Below are 15879 nucleotides of genomic sequence, written 5' to 3' on the forward strand. Positions count from 1 at the left end.
ACATTGAATGGATTTGATTTTTTATTTTATTTTAAATATTAAGTATGTAGTTAATGTTCTGATTCTCCAGAAGAGACAATATCCCTTGGAGGGGAATGTTAGGGATGAATCAGAAATAGTTCGGTTACATTCATAAATAAGATGTTTTATTTACATAATAAGGCTTAGGTGAGATATGTATGTTAGGATGTTTTCTTTTGGATAATACTGTTGGCAGTTTGCAGTTATCCCTTCTCTGCTAGGGCTTAGTCACTAGGGACCCAGAGAGGGAAGAGGTCCGGCTTGTCTTCTTATGGGAATGTGTCTGTAACTATTACATGTCCCCTCTGAGGTTGCCCTTATCTTGATCTAGTAGATGACCTAAGAGGCTCACTGTCTCGGTGAGCTTGTCCAGGAGGGGGTGTATTTGAGATGGGAATATCTAGAACTGACAATTGATATATTCCATTGGATGAGGTAATGGTTTAGTACTATGCTGTACCAAGAGCGAGATAGGAACTTCGTTTAGGAGACTAAACTGAACAATAATTTATAGCTAATGCTATAAATATACTCCTCTTTCAAGTAAAAGGTTCTTTGTGTAATGATCCTAAGATCTGTTATTCGTCATGTGAGTTGAGATGGGTGTGTCTTGGCTATAAATGATACTAAGAACTGTTTTGTAAGCACTCTCAAAGAATTCATTTATAGTCACTGAATTGATCTGAGAGTCAGAGGGCTATGGTGAAGCTCATATAATTAAATATGGACTTTATGATATACGGTGGGGCAAAAAAGTATTTAGTCAGCCACCAATTGTGCAAGTTCTCCCACTTAAAAAGATGAGAGAGGCCTGTAATTTTCATCATAGGTACACTTCTACTATGGCAGACAAAATGAGAAAAAAAATCCAGAAAATCACATTGTAGGATTTTTAATGAGTGTATTTGCAAATTATGGTGGAAAATAAGTATTTGGTCAATAACAAAAGTTTCTCAATACTTTGTTATATACCCTTTGTTGGCAATGACAGAGGTCAAACTTTTTCTATAAGTCTTCACAAGGTTTTCACACACTGTTGCTGGTATTATGGCCCATTCCTCCATGCAGATCTCCTCTAGAGCAGTGATGTTTTGGGGCTGTTGCTGGGCAACATGGACTTACAACTCCCTCCAAAGATTTTCTATGGGGTTGAGATCTGGAGACTGGCTAGGCCACTCCAGGACCTTGAAATGCTTCTTACGAAGCCACTCCTTCGTTGCCCAGGCGGTGTGTTTGGGACCATTGTCATGCTGAAAGACCCAGCCACATTTCATCTTCAATGCCCTTGCTGATGGTAGGCTTTGTTACTTTGGTCCCAGCTCTCTGCAGGTCATTCACTAGGTCCCCCCGTGCGGTTCTGGGATTTTTGTTCTTGTGATAATTTTGACCCCACGGGGTGAGATCTTGCGTGAAGCCCCAGATCGAGGGAGATTATCAGTGGTCTTGTATGTCTTCCATTTCCTAATAATTGCTCCCACAGTTGATTTCTTCAAACCAAGCTGTTTACCTATTGCAGATTCAGTCTTCCCAGCCTGGTGCAGGTCTACAATTTTGTTTCTGGTGTCCTTTTGACAGCTCTTTGGTCTTGGCCATAGTGGAGTTTGGAGTGTGACTGTTTGAGGTTGTGGACAGGTGTCTTTTATACTGATAACAAGTTCAAACAGGTGCCATTAATACAGGTAACGAGTGGAGGACAGAGGGGCCTCTTAAAGAAGAAGTTACAGGTCTGTGAGAGCCAGAAATCTTGCTTGTTTGTAGGTGACCAAATACGTATTAATACTTAATACTTATCCATCATAATTTGCAAATAAATTCATTAAAAATCCTACAATGTGATTCTCAATTTCCCCCCCCTCATTTTGTCTGTCATAGTTGATGTGTACCTATGATGAAAATTACAGGCCTCTCTCATCTTTTTAAGTGGGAGAACTTGCACAATTGGTGGCTGACTAAATACTCTTTTGCCCCACTGTAACTATGACTTGTGTGTGGTTTGCTCTCTCATGATTTGGTAATACAGGACATTTCCATGACAGGAGTTGTAGCAATGAGACAAGATAGTAATTACTAACAATTGGATACCACGAAATTGGGGAGAAAAGGTGGTAAAATGTTTTTTATTTAAAAATTACAAATAAAAAAAACTGGAGAGAGAATATGTATTCACCCCGTTTGCTATGAAGCCCCTAAATAAGATCTGGTGCAACCAATTACCTTCCAAAGTCACATAATTAGTTAAATAAAGTCCACCTGTGTGCAATCGGAGTGTCACATGATCTCAGTATATATACAAACACAATTGTTCTGAAAGGCCCCAGAGTCTGCAACACCACTAGGAGCTCTCCAAACAGGTCAGGGACAAAGTTGTGGAGAAGTACAGATAAGGGTTGGGCTATAAAAAAATATCCAAAACTTTGAACATCCCATGGAGCACCATTAAATCCATTATTAAAAAATTGAATATGGCACCTCAACAAACCTGCCAAGAGAGGGCCGCCCACCAAAAGTCACGGACCAGGCAAGGAGGGCATTAATCAGAGAGGCCACAAAGAGAGCAAAGATAACCCTGAAGGAACTGCAAAGCTCCACAGCGGAGATTGGAGTATCTGTCCATAGGACCATTTTAAGCCGTACACTCCACAAAGCTGGGCTTTATGGAAGAGTGGACAGAAAAAAAGCCATTGCTTAAATAAAAAAATAAGCAAACACGTTTGGTGTTTTCCAAAAGGCATGTGGGAGACTCCCCAAACATATGGAAGAAAGTACTCTGGTCAGATGAGACTAAAATTGAGCTTTTTGGCCATCAAGGAAAACGCTATGTCTGGCACAAACCCAACACCTCTCATCACCCTTAGAACCCTATCCCCACAGTGAAGCATGGTGGCAGCAGCATCACGCTGTGGGGATGTTTTTCATCAGCAGGGACTGGGAAACTGGTCAGAATTGAAAGAATGATGGATGGTGCTAAATACAGGGGAATTCTTGAGGGAAACCTGTTTCAGTCTTCCAGAGATTTGAGACTGGGACGGAGGTTCACCTTCCAGCAGGACAATGACCCTAACTGCTAAAATGAAGTAACACTTGAGTGGCTTAAGGGGAAACACTTAAATGTATTGGAATGGCCTTGTCAAAGCCCAGACCTCAATAGAATTGAGAATCTGTGGTATGACTTAAAGATTGCTGTACACCAGGGGAACGCATCCAACTTGAAGGAGCTGGAGTAGTCAAAAATCCCAGTGGCTAGATGTGCCAAGATTATAGAGACATACCCCAAGAGACTTACAACTGTAATTGCTGCAAGAGGTGGCTCTACAAAGTATTGATTTTGGGCAGGTGAATAGTTATGCACACTCAAATGTTCTGTTTTTTTTGTCTTATTTCTTGTTTGTTTCACAATCTGTGTTAATTCCAGGTTGTAAGGCAACAAAATAGGAAAAATGCCAAGGGGGGTGAATACTTTCGCAAGCCACTGTACATGTTGGTTAGATGAGAATTTGTAGAAGGCTTCTATCTATATTTTGGAATGGCAGATGTTGATTTTGGGTGACCGCCATCACGGAAAAAGAGAACAAACAGCTTTTTCTGTTAACTTCAACAAATCAAGACTGGCCATAGGATATCAACAGTGACTAAAGTTTGACTTTCAAATCTGTGTATTGGTGTGTGGCCAGCGACATTTATAAAAAGAGACCGTCCAAATGATCCATTCCATTTCAGAAAGAAAATGATAGCTGCGTTCTAAGTCCTGCAACCCCCAGCGAGTATGACAAAATCAACAGTACAAAGCCAAAGATATTGATCTGTTTTAAGGAATTGCTCATGTCATTTTGACTATAAGCTTTTATACTAACATCAGCAATCTGAGGTAAAAAGGATGTGTAATTTCCCTCCCAATTCGATGTGGTCAAAATGTCAGCTTGTGTAATGTAGTATCACATATTGTCCACGTCATGTAAAGTAGCGTAATATACTGTACATTAATTAGATATGACAAAATAATTCAATATTTTAATTTAGGATGATAGTAAATAAAGCAAACTCGCATATTTTAATTATCAAATATTTCACAAGTTTAACCATTTAGAGATTCAAAAACATCCTCCTAAGCCCAATTTAACCAGGTGCTCTAGACTAGAGCATCCATAGGTCCTTTGCAGCAGACTGAACGTTTGACGTCCCTACTAACGAGAATTTAAAAAAATATTATAATAAATAAATAAAAAAAATAAAATATTTTTTTTTTGTAATCGCTCCATTCTCCCTCCAGGACAAGACTTACAGTGCCTTGCGAAAGTATTCGGCCCCCTTGAACTTTGCGACCTTTTGCCACATTTCAGGCTTCAAACATAAATATATAAAACTGTATTTTTTTGTGAAGAATCAACAACAAGTGGGACACAATCATGAAGTGGAAGGACATTTATTGGATATTTAAAACTTTTTTAACAAATCAAAAACTGAAAAATTGGGCGTGCAAAATTATTCAGCCCCTTTACTTTCAGTGCAGCAAACTCTCTCCAGAAGTTCAGTGAGGATCTCTGAATGATCCAATGTTGACCTAAATGACTAATGATGATAAATACAATCCACCTGTGTGTAATCAAGTCTCCGTATGAATGCACCTGCACTGTGATAGTCTCAGAGGTCTGTTAAAAGCGCAGAGAGCATCATGAAGAACAAGGAACACACCAGGCAGGTCCGAGATACTGTTGTGAAGAAGTTTAAAGCCGGATTTGGATACAAAAAGATTTCCCAAGCTTTAAACTTTCAGCTCATACAAGGAGAAGACTGATCAGAGATGCAGCCAAGAGGCCCATGATCACTCTGGATGAACTGCAGAGATCTACAGCTGAGGTGGGAGACTCTGTCCAAAGGACAACAATCAGTCGTATATTGCACAAATCTGGCCTTTATGGAAGAGTGGCAAGAAGAAAGCCATTTCTTAAAGATATCCATAAAAAGTGTCGTTTAAAGTTTGCCACAAGCCACCTGGGAGACACACCAAACATGTGGAAGAAGGTGCTCTGGTCAGATGAAACCAAAATTGAACTTTCTGGCAACAATGCAAATCGTTATGTTTGGCGTAAAAGCAACACAGCTCGTCACGCTGAACACACCATCCCCACTGTCAAACATGGTGGTGGCAGCATCATGGTTTGGGCCTGCTTTTCTTCAGCAGGGACAGGGAAGATGGTTCAAATTGATGGGAAGATGGATGGAGCCAAATACAGGACCATTCTGGAAGAAAACCTGATGGAGTCTGCAAAAGACCTGAGACTGGGACGGAGATTTGTCTTCCAACAAGACAATGATCCAAAACATAAAGCAAAATCTACAATTGAATGGTTCAAAAATAAACATATCCAGGTGTTAGAATGGCCAATTCAAAGTCCAGATCTGAATCCAATCGAGAATCTGTGGAAAGAACTGAAAACTGCTGTTCACAAATGCTCTCCATCCAACCTCACTGAGCTCGAGCTGTTTTGCAAGGAGGAATGGGAAAAAATTTCAGTCTCTCGATGTGCAAAACTGATAGAGAGACATACCCCAAGCGACTTACAGCTGTAATCGCAGCAAAAGGTGGCGCTACAAAGTATTAACTTAAGGGGGCTGAATAATTTTGCACGCCCAATTTTTCAGTTTTTGATTTGTTAAAAAAGTTTTAAATATCCAATAAATGTCGTTCCACTTCATGATTGTGTCCCACTTGTTGTTGATTCTTCACAAAAAAATACAGTTTTATATCTTTATGTTTGAAGCCTGAAATGTGGCAAAAGGTCGCAAAGTTCAAGGTGGCCGAATACTTTTGCAAGGCACTGTATGACAATAAACATTAACCTGCGTCCAAACCCACTAACCATTTACACAGGCTTTCTTTGTATGATAATAAATAAAAGGTGTTGATTCTTGGAATTGGGTATAGTGTATTTTAAGGTCATTGAATATTCCTTGTTTGTCTGTTTTATTTGGTTTTCTCTCATTTTGTCTGATGATATTGCATAGATGTGCAGGTGTAGCTGATGTCCTTGACCATTGGTTTGGCTGTAACAATCCCTGTATGGCTGACCTTGGATGCAACCACACACCCATGAGTCCAAATATGAACTTCGCATTTCCATATTTCAACATCATGCCATTTACAATATCAACATTTATGATCGCTATGTTTGATTTCCAGTTACAAGGATGACATGCGTCATACCCTAGGTTGTCCTAAACAGAGTGAGCCTGTTTGTCATATTTTGAAGGAAATTTGCACTCATGAGTCCATTCTATGTGCACCAAAGTTACAATATGTTTAGTTGAAGTGCCTTGTGAAAGCCTAACACTAAGATCATATTAGTGAATCTTAGCTAGTCATGTTCACAAATGATGCCCACCTGACCCAGACTGAGATTTATAATGGACGTTTTTGTGGGATTGCCTAAACAACAACAGTAATTGTTTGATGGTGGGGATGCAGAGCTGTGTTCCAAACAGAAAACGATAAGTTTACCTACTTCAGTTCCTCAATGGCAAAGCTAGGAGCTTAAAGAAAAGCACCTTTATAGTTGAAGGCACTTTCCTTGAGTCATAAAAGTGCATTGAAATTACGAAGGAACTGTGCACAGTTTGGACAGATGTGTGTCCACTTGGAGACACCAGTTAAGGCCTCTCACTCAAACCTTTGGAATATTTTTTTCTTATATGCTGCACCTACCTCAACATTTTCATGAATATTGTTATGTTACTGAATGTATCCGGAGTATTTTCAGATTCCATTATTGACAAATGTTGCAAAAAGTACAGTAAATGTAAAATGCACATAAAATTAACAGTTTTAATGTTTGAATTTAGTCTTCAGTTAGGAGAACTGTTGTCTCCTCAACTTTGGTCTGATAATTTCTCCATAATCTCCAAAGTGTTCTCTTTCAATTGCTACCATATTTATTCAGTTAGAAACATTTACATTTGGCCCTATCCATATAGGCCAATTTCCACGTGTGTAAAGGTTTAAACAAAGTATGGTACTGTTATTGCCATACAAGGTCAAGGCAAGGAAGAATTGTTTTGTCATCAAGCAATACAAGGTGAATTAAATGAATGTCCAACTCTTCGCTGTCATCATTTAGAGTGCATTACTCCCCAGAAGGCTTGCGGCTTTTATTGTTTTTTGTTCAATAGAGTCAGACACTCATTTAAATGCATTTCAGGGCATTACCAGTGATATATTACCACCACTGACCAGACTGTACACTCACTTTATGATGCCTCCTGAGTGCCAATTTTGTTAATCTGTTTGTGTATAATGGTACTGAATAGCAAATGCAGAGTGCTGCCCGGTAAAGGAAATTTTGCCTGATTTAAAATGTACAGGCACTAGATTAATACATGTTGGGGGATGAAAAGGATGGTGGTGTTGTCGCAGTGAGTTTGGTTCAGAAGAGATCACTTTTACATTGACCTGACCTCATACCCTTGCCCCTTAAAGCTATCATGAAGATGTCACCTTTTCCTCAAAGAAAACACATTGCATGGTGAATAGTTAAAGTACAGAGAAAATGTTCCTTAAATATATGGGAAATAGGCCTAATGACCCCAATCTGCTGAATGAATATTCCACAATCAAGTCAACTGGAAATCTTCAGACTACACCAAAAAAATGATGCACTTTTCAAAAAATATTAGGGATCTTTCTCTGTGATGCATATAGCCTAAAGCATCATAGGCCTACAAACAAACCCTATACTGACCAATAAATAACGGTTCATATGATTTAAATTGCCATTGCATCATATCTTACACGATGTATGGCTAGCCTATGTTAATCAGGTAACTTTCAAATGATCTGTGTGTGATAATCTGATCAGATGTTGAAACCAAACTCACCTGCTAGCGACCTGTCTCTCTCCTCCGTGGTCCTGCATTCGCGCGGTGCAAGGAGCACCTGCACTCTTCAATTGACCGGTTGATTCACTGGGGTCTGGTCGACGATATCTCCTGTTTTAGATCTATTCTGATTTAAATTAAATGAATCATATTTCAACATTAACGAATGAGTCAATAATATGACAGTCTATAATAAAAGCACAATTACGCTGTGTTATTTCATCTGAACAAAAGTATAGCCTACACTGTGAACTGAATTGCGGTCCGGGTTTGTGTCTCGTTTTCTCGTCTGTGTTGGTAATTCTCTGATTGGTTCCGTGCTTAAAGACACTCTTCTGTTTTGGATTATTCGGTGCCACTGGAGAACTGACACCGTTATCTTCTACGGTTTGGTAATGGGTGGCAAGATGCTCCGTTCCTCTATGGAAAGCGCACACCGCTCAACCTGCAAGGCAACGGGAGGCGGGTGTGTGTGTCTTTCGCTTTTCTTGTGGTCTGCATGACCCAATTCAGCACCACATGAAATTCATTCATTTGCGGCATACTTTTCAACCTGCGTGGAAAATGACCCGACTCTCTATCTGCACCTATTCACTGTGTTTCAATTTCTCCTCGATGCGTCAGGCTGGTATTGTCTGTTACTCCAAGCAAGGGAATATGTGTTTCGTTTTTTACTATCCCTTTCACAACTGTTCACAATCTCAATCTCTCTTGTGGCACTACCAGACAGCTCTTTCATTGTTCCCAAAGATGATATGTTCTATTTAGCCTACAAGATAGCCGAGGGACCGCTCTAACAATGGAAATACATGTCCTCAATTATTGAAGGCAGACGAGATCAGGTGGGACAATTCTAGCCAATGAGAGAGCAGATACACGTGTGAACAACAGGGACAACTAAGCAGTTTTTCTGAAAGTTGCCGGAATGCCACGTTCATCCACTTATATCATTACATTTGCAACAGCCTAAACATTATGAAATGCATATTCGATCAAATAAACTTCACGTAATCCGACACGCTCTCATAGACGTCCAAACAAAAATGTCTTATCTCACGAGGACAGAATTGGGCGGAGTAAATCCTCTTGCTTTGCCTCTTCCTCTTGTTCCCTCCCGTCTAGTCTCCATCTTCTGGCAGCAGCAGCGCTAACGTGCACTGGGTCCTAGCGCCTAGTTTTTATATGAGTTTTACTTAATAGGAGCAGTCTACTACACCAATGACTGTTGCATAATTCAGAAGCTTATGCCCTCAAGTACTTCTTCACAGTGACTTTGCCAAGTGTCCATATTAGGTAACATTTGGGGCATGACTTTCAATTAATTTAGCCTACTGGTTGGTGGTTCCATGTTTAACAACAGGCAAGCATCCAATCATCTTTGTCAACCCAAATAGATTAGATTGGTGGAATGGGATTGGAATAACAGGGACAACCTTAGAGCATAGTCCTCCACTAATCCTTTGAGAGCATCATCAGAAATCACGGATCAGAACGGTTGGTGAGTAGAGTAGTTGAACTGTTGGGAACTCTTCATCGTACCCCTGGGAACTCTTCATCTCTCTCTCTCTCTCTCTCTTCATCATACCCCTGAACAGGCAGTTAACCCACTGTTCCTAGGCCGTCATTGAAAATAAGAATTTGTTCTTAACTGACTTGCCTAGTTAAATAAAGGTACAAAAATATATAAAAAAATATCCCCCTCAGGCAGTGCACTTGTTCCACTCAAAACCCACTCCTCCAGAACTAAGACAGCCTAGGCCTACAGGGTGTCAAAAAATAAGATGGTTGCACACACAGAAGAGGAAAGAAAAAGGAGCACCAGTCTAGGTAACAACTATGACAGTGCAAAGAATATGACTTGCCTATATCTTGAAACAATATCAGTGCCATCAGGGTATTCTGTTGCAGTATTTTCCTGTTCAAGGAATATGTACTGAAAAGACAGTTATAGTTGATATCATCGGTTAGATGTTGTCACCTTTTGAGAGGTTCAAGATTTCTCTCTGGGAATTGGGCAAGAAGCAATGAGGCTGAGAGTTTCCTCGGGGTTACCGTGGGAACCGGGTTGTCATAAATCATGTTGAAGGTCAAATACTGTGGGATGACAACAGGGAGCGGTGTGGGTCAAATAAGTTCATGAGAGCTGTGAACAAATAGAGCAACAGCACTTGTTCTCTCTCTCTCGCTCTCTCTCTTGATAAGCTTTATTAGCATGAATGACAAAGCCACTGTTGCTAAAGCGAAGTGAGATAATGACCATAACAGTAAAAAATAAATAATGATAACAATAGTGATGGTGATTGGAGAAAGATTACAATGTATGTCAATATTCCAATACATTTTATGTATAGAAATAAGATGAATAAACACAAATAGTAATATTAATGTGATAATCTAAAAAACATTTAGCTTTGTTAATTAAAAAAGAAAAATATACAGTAATTACAATAATAAGACATATACTGAGTGTACCAAATATTAAAGGAAAAATACTCCCAAAACCATTGATTCCTTTAATTTACAGTGTTAAATAACAACAATATGTGAGAACAATATTTTTTGTTTCATTTTGGCATTATAAGGTTGGTAGCAACATGGGAAATTGCTGTGGAAATCTGTTGCAGCTCAAGTAGACTAAAAGGTCAACAATGCAATGCTCTCTATGGGGTGGCTGGCTAGCTAGATTGGTAGCTATCAAATGTAGCTACACACAATAATACCAAAGACTATATCAGCATGTAAGGTAGCTAGTTAGCTGTGAAATCACCTAAACAAACTGCACTATCAATTTAGGAGTCTACAATCATACCATGTTCAACCTGCAGATTGATGTGCCTCACAGAGTGGAGTCTGACATTCGCAATGACAGATATACTTTTGAAGAGATGAGATGCGTTGCCAATACTACATCAATGAGCCACACGGTGCATTCTGAACATGGGAGTCTATTGTGCGCTAGCTCAAAAATCCCAATTTAGCTTGAATTTTGTCAACAAGAAGTGCATTACAAATCGTTTTTGAGATGTGAGATCATTAACTTGCTATCTGTAATATCGTATAGCTTTGGAATCGTGACATTACCTACTTTTGACGAAAGTAGGCAAGTTTGTAGACACCTGGAGGGTAGTGGAGACACACAAGGACAGGTGAAACAGATCAGGGCGTGACAGGGAGGGGTTTAGATCTTTGATTTGAAATGTACTTGTTACGGTTTTCTTCTATCTCCTCCTCTGAAGAGGAGGTGTAGCAAGGATCGGACCAAAATGCAGCGTGGTTATCTAGATTCATGTTTAATGAATAAGAACACGAACAGTACAAAAAAAAAACGTAACGCGAAAACCTAAACAGCCTATTTTTTTTAATAAAAAATAAAAAAATGTATTACCTTCAATACCATTCATTCTTTACAACTCATAATTTTCATTCATACTCCAATAATGGTATTTTAATTTAACTAAACAAAAACCCCAAATAAAACCTCAGGGGAGCATCTTCCCTCCCCATCATCCTACAAACTACCTTTCCCTATCTCCCCATCCCTAATCTATCCCCTTACAAATCTAAATTACACCCAGCCCTAAACCCCCCTTCCACCTCTCCCGAGCAGCATGCTGCCCCCACTTCCTCTCCTCCCTCTTCATCCTCCCCCTCAAATCTCCTTCCACCCTCCTCACTATCCCTTCCACCCCCCAATCTCTCCCTGTCTTCACCATGTTCTGCCTGGCTTCCCACAGCCCCCGTTTAAAAGAGACTCATGAGAAGCCAGAGCAGAAACCTGTCCCTATCCGTCCCTCTTGCTCTTCCTACACCTCTCTCTAACCTGGCCCACATCAATACAAAATCCCCCCTTACCAAACCTAACAACACCCGTGCCCTAGCCCATACTACTCCGGCAAAGGCACAGTCCCAAAAGACATGGCGCACAGTCTCCTCCCTGCCACAAGAGGATCTTGGACAGGTGGGGGATTGCGCCAAACTATGCCGGTACATGATACCGGCAAGCACTTATGGAGGCTCAACCAATTCAGGTCCTTGAGCCTGTTGTCCAGACCCCGCGCCTGCACTCCCTCCCAGACCACTGCCGAGATGCCCACTACAGGCGCCGGACTCCCTGCCTGTCTGACCTCCTCGTACAGGTGCCTGTGATCTAAACCTACTCGGGCAACTTTAACCTCAGGGTGCACACGCAGCCACTTGGCCGCATGACCAAAGTGCCACGGCAGCTGTTCCGCCCGAGGACCCATGTTAGACCACACCATTACGCTTCTCGCCTGATACGAGAAGAACACCCGCAGGAGGTAACCGGACGGGTGTATCACTGGATGAGCAAGCTCCGTTAACAAGAAAGAAACAAAAATTGCGTCCAGCTTGAGGGGGAGATGTGGTACCCCCCCACCTCCCTCCCCCGATGGGACAGAGCATGCGTGCCCTGGCGACCCACTCGTACCTGCCACCCCACATGAACTGAAACACAAGCCTCACTAGAGGCCTCCTCAGACAAGCCGGCAATGGGTAGATGTACGCCAAATACAAAAGAGACGGCAACACATCCACCTTTAGGACCAGGACTTTGCCCATAAAAGACAAATACCTAGCCTTCCACATTGCTAGCTTCCTCTGTACCACTGCGATACCCATGTTCCAGTTTAGCGTCGCTGAGCCGGAGGTCTCAAAATGGACCCCGAGAATCCTCAGGGCCCCGGGCACATCCGTTCTACCGCGCCATCTTCCGAAAAACTTAACGGAAGACTTTGCATGGTTCAGAACTGCTCCCGACACTCGGGTGAAATCCCCAATTATGGTAAGGGACCTTGTCAGGCACGAGTCCTTGCACAGCAGCAAGGAAGTGTCGTCGGCGTACTACGTCATCTTAACACGCAGCCCACCACTTCCAGGGATCAACAAGCCTTCCACCCCTGTGTCTGCCCTAATGGCAGCCCCCAGAGGCTCCATGTACAGAACGAAGAGGAGAGCCGAGAGTGAGCACCCCTGCCTGACCCCAGACGAGAGATCAAAAACGTCACCCAAGTGACTATTTACACTAACTCGGCACCCCTCTCCGACATATAATGTACGAATCCATCCTATGAACTTCTCCCCAAATCCTAATCAACCTAACACTCTGAATAGAAAATATCTATTCACGCGATCAAAGGCTTTCGCCTGATCTAGCGCTGTTACCATTTAAGGCAGGCCTCTATCTTCAACCCAAGCGATGGAGTCCCTGATTAACTGTAGGTTCCATCTAATAGAGCGGCCCTCTACCCCGCACGTCTGATCCTCATGGACGACGTAGGGAAGGGCTGTGCGCAACCGGTCTGCTAAAACCTTTACAAGTAGCTTGTAATCTACGCACAGCATGGTCAATGGCCGCCAGTTGCCACGGTCTGTTACTTCCCCCTTCTTATATAAAAGTGACAGCACACCAACAGCCATTGATCCCCCCAGGACCCCCGTCTCAAGGATTGGCTTCAAGACTTCGAGGACCACTGGTCCAAGTATACCCCAAAACTTGAGATAAAACTCAGCCGGCAGCCCATCCATCCCAGGCACCTTCCCTTTCCCCATCCTCCTAAGAGCGCTCTCAACCTCTTCTAGTGAGATCTGGGCCTCCATCGCTTCTCTAATGTCCTCCGGCAACCGCCTGGACAAGTGTTCTAAAAACACATTTCCCTGCTCTACATCTATTTCCCTTTCCTTAAATAAACCTTGGAAATGATCAGTTGTCACCCTGACCATTTCCTCTGGTTTTCTAACTATACTACCATTTTCTTCCCTAACGCCATGCATTACCTTCCTACTCTGTCTGGCCCTAACCGACTTAAAGAACATAGCAGAACAAGTCTCATTGTGTTCTAGAAAGCCACTATGCGCACGCTCCAGGAAAGCTCGAGCCTTCCGCTCCTGCAACTCCCTGAGCTGCGCCTTTAGGGTTGCGGATCTCTCCCAGTCAAACGACCCGCTGAGGTTGCCTGCCTCGTACTCGAGTTCAATTGCCCTTTGGATACGATCCACCTCCCTCCTCTCCTCCCTTTTTTTCCTCTTGCAATACCCTATTATAAAAGCCCTTTTCCTCACCTTAACTAATTCCCACCACTCTAACACCCCCTCGCACATGGACCTGAGGCCTTCAAGCCTCCAAAAGAAACAAAAAAAAACGTCAAAAAAAGCCTGCTCCTCCAGCACATCCCGATCTAACTTCCAGTCCCCCCTCCTGAAGAGGTAGACTGGCGACCCCACCTGCAGGAGCACCCCGTCGTGATCCGAAAAGAAAACAGGCAACAGCCGCCCAGACAACTTACCCAAGGACCTGGGTACAAAAATATAGTCGAGCCTCCGCGCAACCCCCCTGGAGTTGTGCCATGTAGGACCGGCCATTTTCGGAGTAGTGTGCAGGCCACCATCAACCAGACCATGGCAAGCCATTAACCCAGTGATGGCGCCTGCACTGATATCCCCCCCTATTCCTAAATCTGCATTAAAATCCCCCCTATCACTAATTTCCTATTTGTGACACACAAGGGCGCCAGACAGTCCACCATCTCCCTCCTGTCTGCCACCACCTGTGGCCCATACACCACCACTAATCTAAATTTACAATCCCTTATCGTGACATCCACCCCCATAACCCTCCCCTGCATCACCACAAAAGAACACTCCACTTTTACCTCCCTGTGCCCACACAAAATGCCTACCCCCGATGAGTGCACACCCCCAATATCCCAAACCGACTCCCCCTTGTCCCACTCCTTCTTAAACCTACTAACATCCCCTCCATCCCTCAGGTGAACCTCCTGTAAAAAACAAAAATCAAACCCCACACCTTCCAAATAACTAAATACCGCCTTCCTCTTAAAAAAATCCCTTAAACCCCTTACATTTAAACTAACAAAAGTAAAATTAGACCCCATGAAAGAATAAAATAAAAACATGTAATACACTCAAATACTAAACCCAGACAGAAAAAAAAACAGGAGACTCACCCGATGCTCCCCTGCTCCATATCTACCTGTGAAAACACCATCCATACTCCCGACGTCCCCCCCTCTTCCTCCATCTCACCAACCCAGGATGCAGGAATAGTGTTTGGCTCCGGGGTACCCTGCACCCTGGGTCTACCCCCACACTCCTCCCCCTCCCTAGTGCTGCAGCTGGTTTGGAAAAATATAGGGGAGGTTGAATCCCCAAACAAAAAACTCCCCACCTCCTCCTGTACCCAGTCCTGAGCCTTGTTAGGTGTGACCCCACCCAACAGAAGTTGAGGGCCTGGGGAAACCAGCAGCAACCCAGAGGTTTCTCCCACCCCCATCACTCTCTTGGCCAACCCCTCCCTCTCACTGTCGGCCAATCGCACCCTCCTCTTCATTCTCTTCTTTGGTGATGGCGGCAGTGGAGAGAGACCACCCTCCCCCCCGCCAGCTCCTCACGATACCCCTCATCTCTTCCACCAGGGCACTTTCCCCCCACTCCACTTGCTCTTCCACCGTCTCCTTCTCCACCACCCCTCCCTCGCTTTCTTCTCTCTCATGCTCCTCCACTCGCTTGCCGTCTTCCGCCGCTTTTCCTGGTTCTCCTACTCCCGTGCCTTCCGTTTCCTCCTCTCTTCCATCCGCCGCTTCTTGCTCCTCCTCCTTCCTTGCGACCCTCCCCTCTGGACCTGTACTCTGATCATGAGGCATGCATGCTTCCTTCCCCTCCTCTTCTTCCCCCATCCCCCGCTCCTGCTCCCCCAGCCACAGATGCGTATGACCTCTGACGAGCCGGGCACCCCCGCCACAGGTGTGCTAACGAGCCACACCCGTGGCACGCCTTAGGCTCATCACAATCCTTCGCCTCGTGCTCCCCAGATCCACAAAATCTGCATTTTCTTGTGCTGCATGAGGCGACGATGTGGCCATAGGCCATACAGCGCCTGCAAAATGGAGGCTGACGTGCATAAAACAACGTCCCCCTGTCAGCCCCCAGGGAGAACATAGGAGGATGGAGGTA

General features: G+C 43.3%; 1 protein-coding gene across 2 annotated transcripts in view; it reads right to left on the reverse strand.

Annotated features, from left to right (window-relative positions):
* Window positions 1–9014, reverse strand: part of LOC112219527 (serine/threonine-protein kinase SBK1) — a 50463-nt gene extending 41449 nt beyond the window's left edge. Inside the window, exons 1-2 of one of the 2 annotated variants that reach the window (XM_024380845.2) lie at window positions 8135–9014; window positions 7891–8012 (exon numbers count right to left, since the gene is read on the reverse strand). In XM_024380845.2, the coding sequence (XP_024236613.1) occupies window positions 7891–7928 (38 nt within the window). In that variant the 5' untranslated portion in view covers window positions 7929–8012; window positions 8135–9014. Of the gene's footprint in view, window positions 1–7890; window positions 8018–8134 lie in introns of both variants that reach the window. The other variant, XM_024380844.2, reaches the window with a different exon arrangement.
* Window positions 9015–15879: the final 6865 nt, after the last annotated feature.

Source organism: Oncorhynchus tshawytscha, linkage group LG25, assembly GCF_018296145.1.
Source record: "Oncorhynchus tshawytscha isolate Ot180627B linkage group LG25, Otsh_v2.0, whole genome shotgun sequence".
Lineage (NCBI taxonomy): Eukaryota > Metazoa > Chordata > Actinopteri > Salmoniformes > Salmonidae > Oncorhynchus > Oncorhynchus tshawytscha.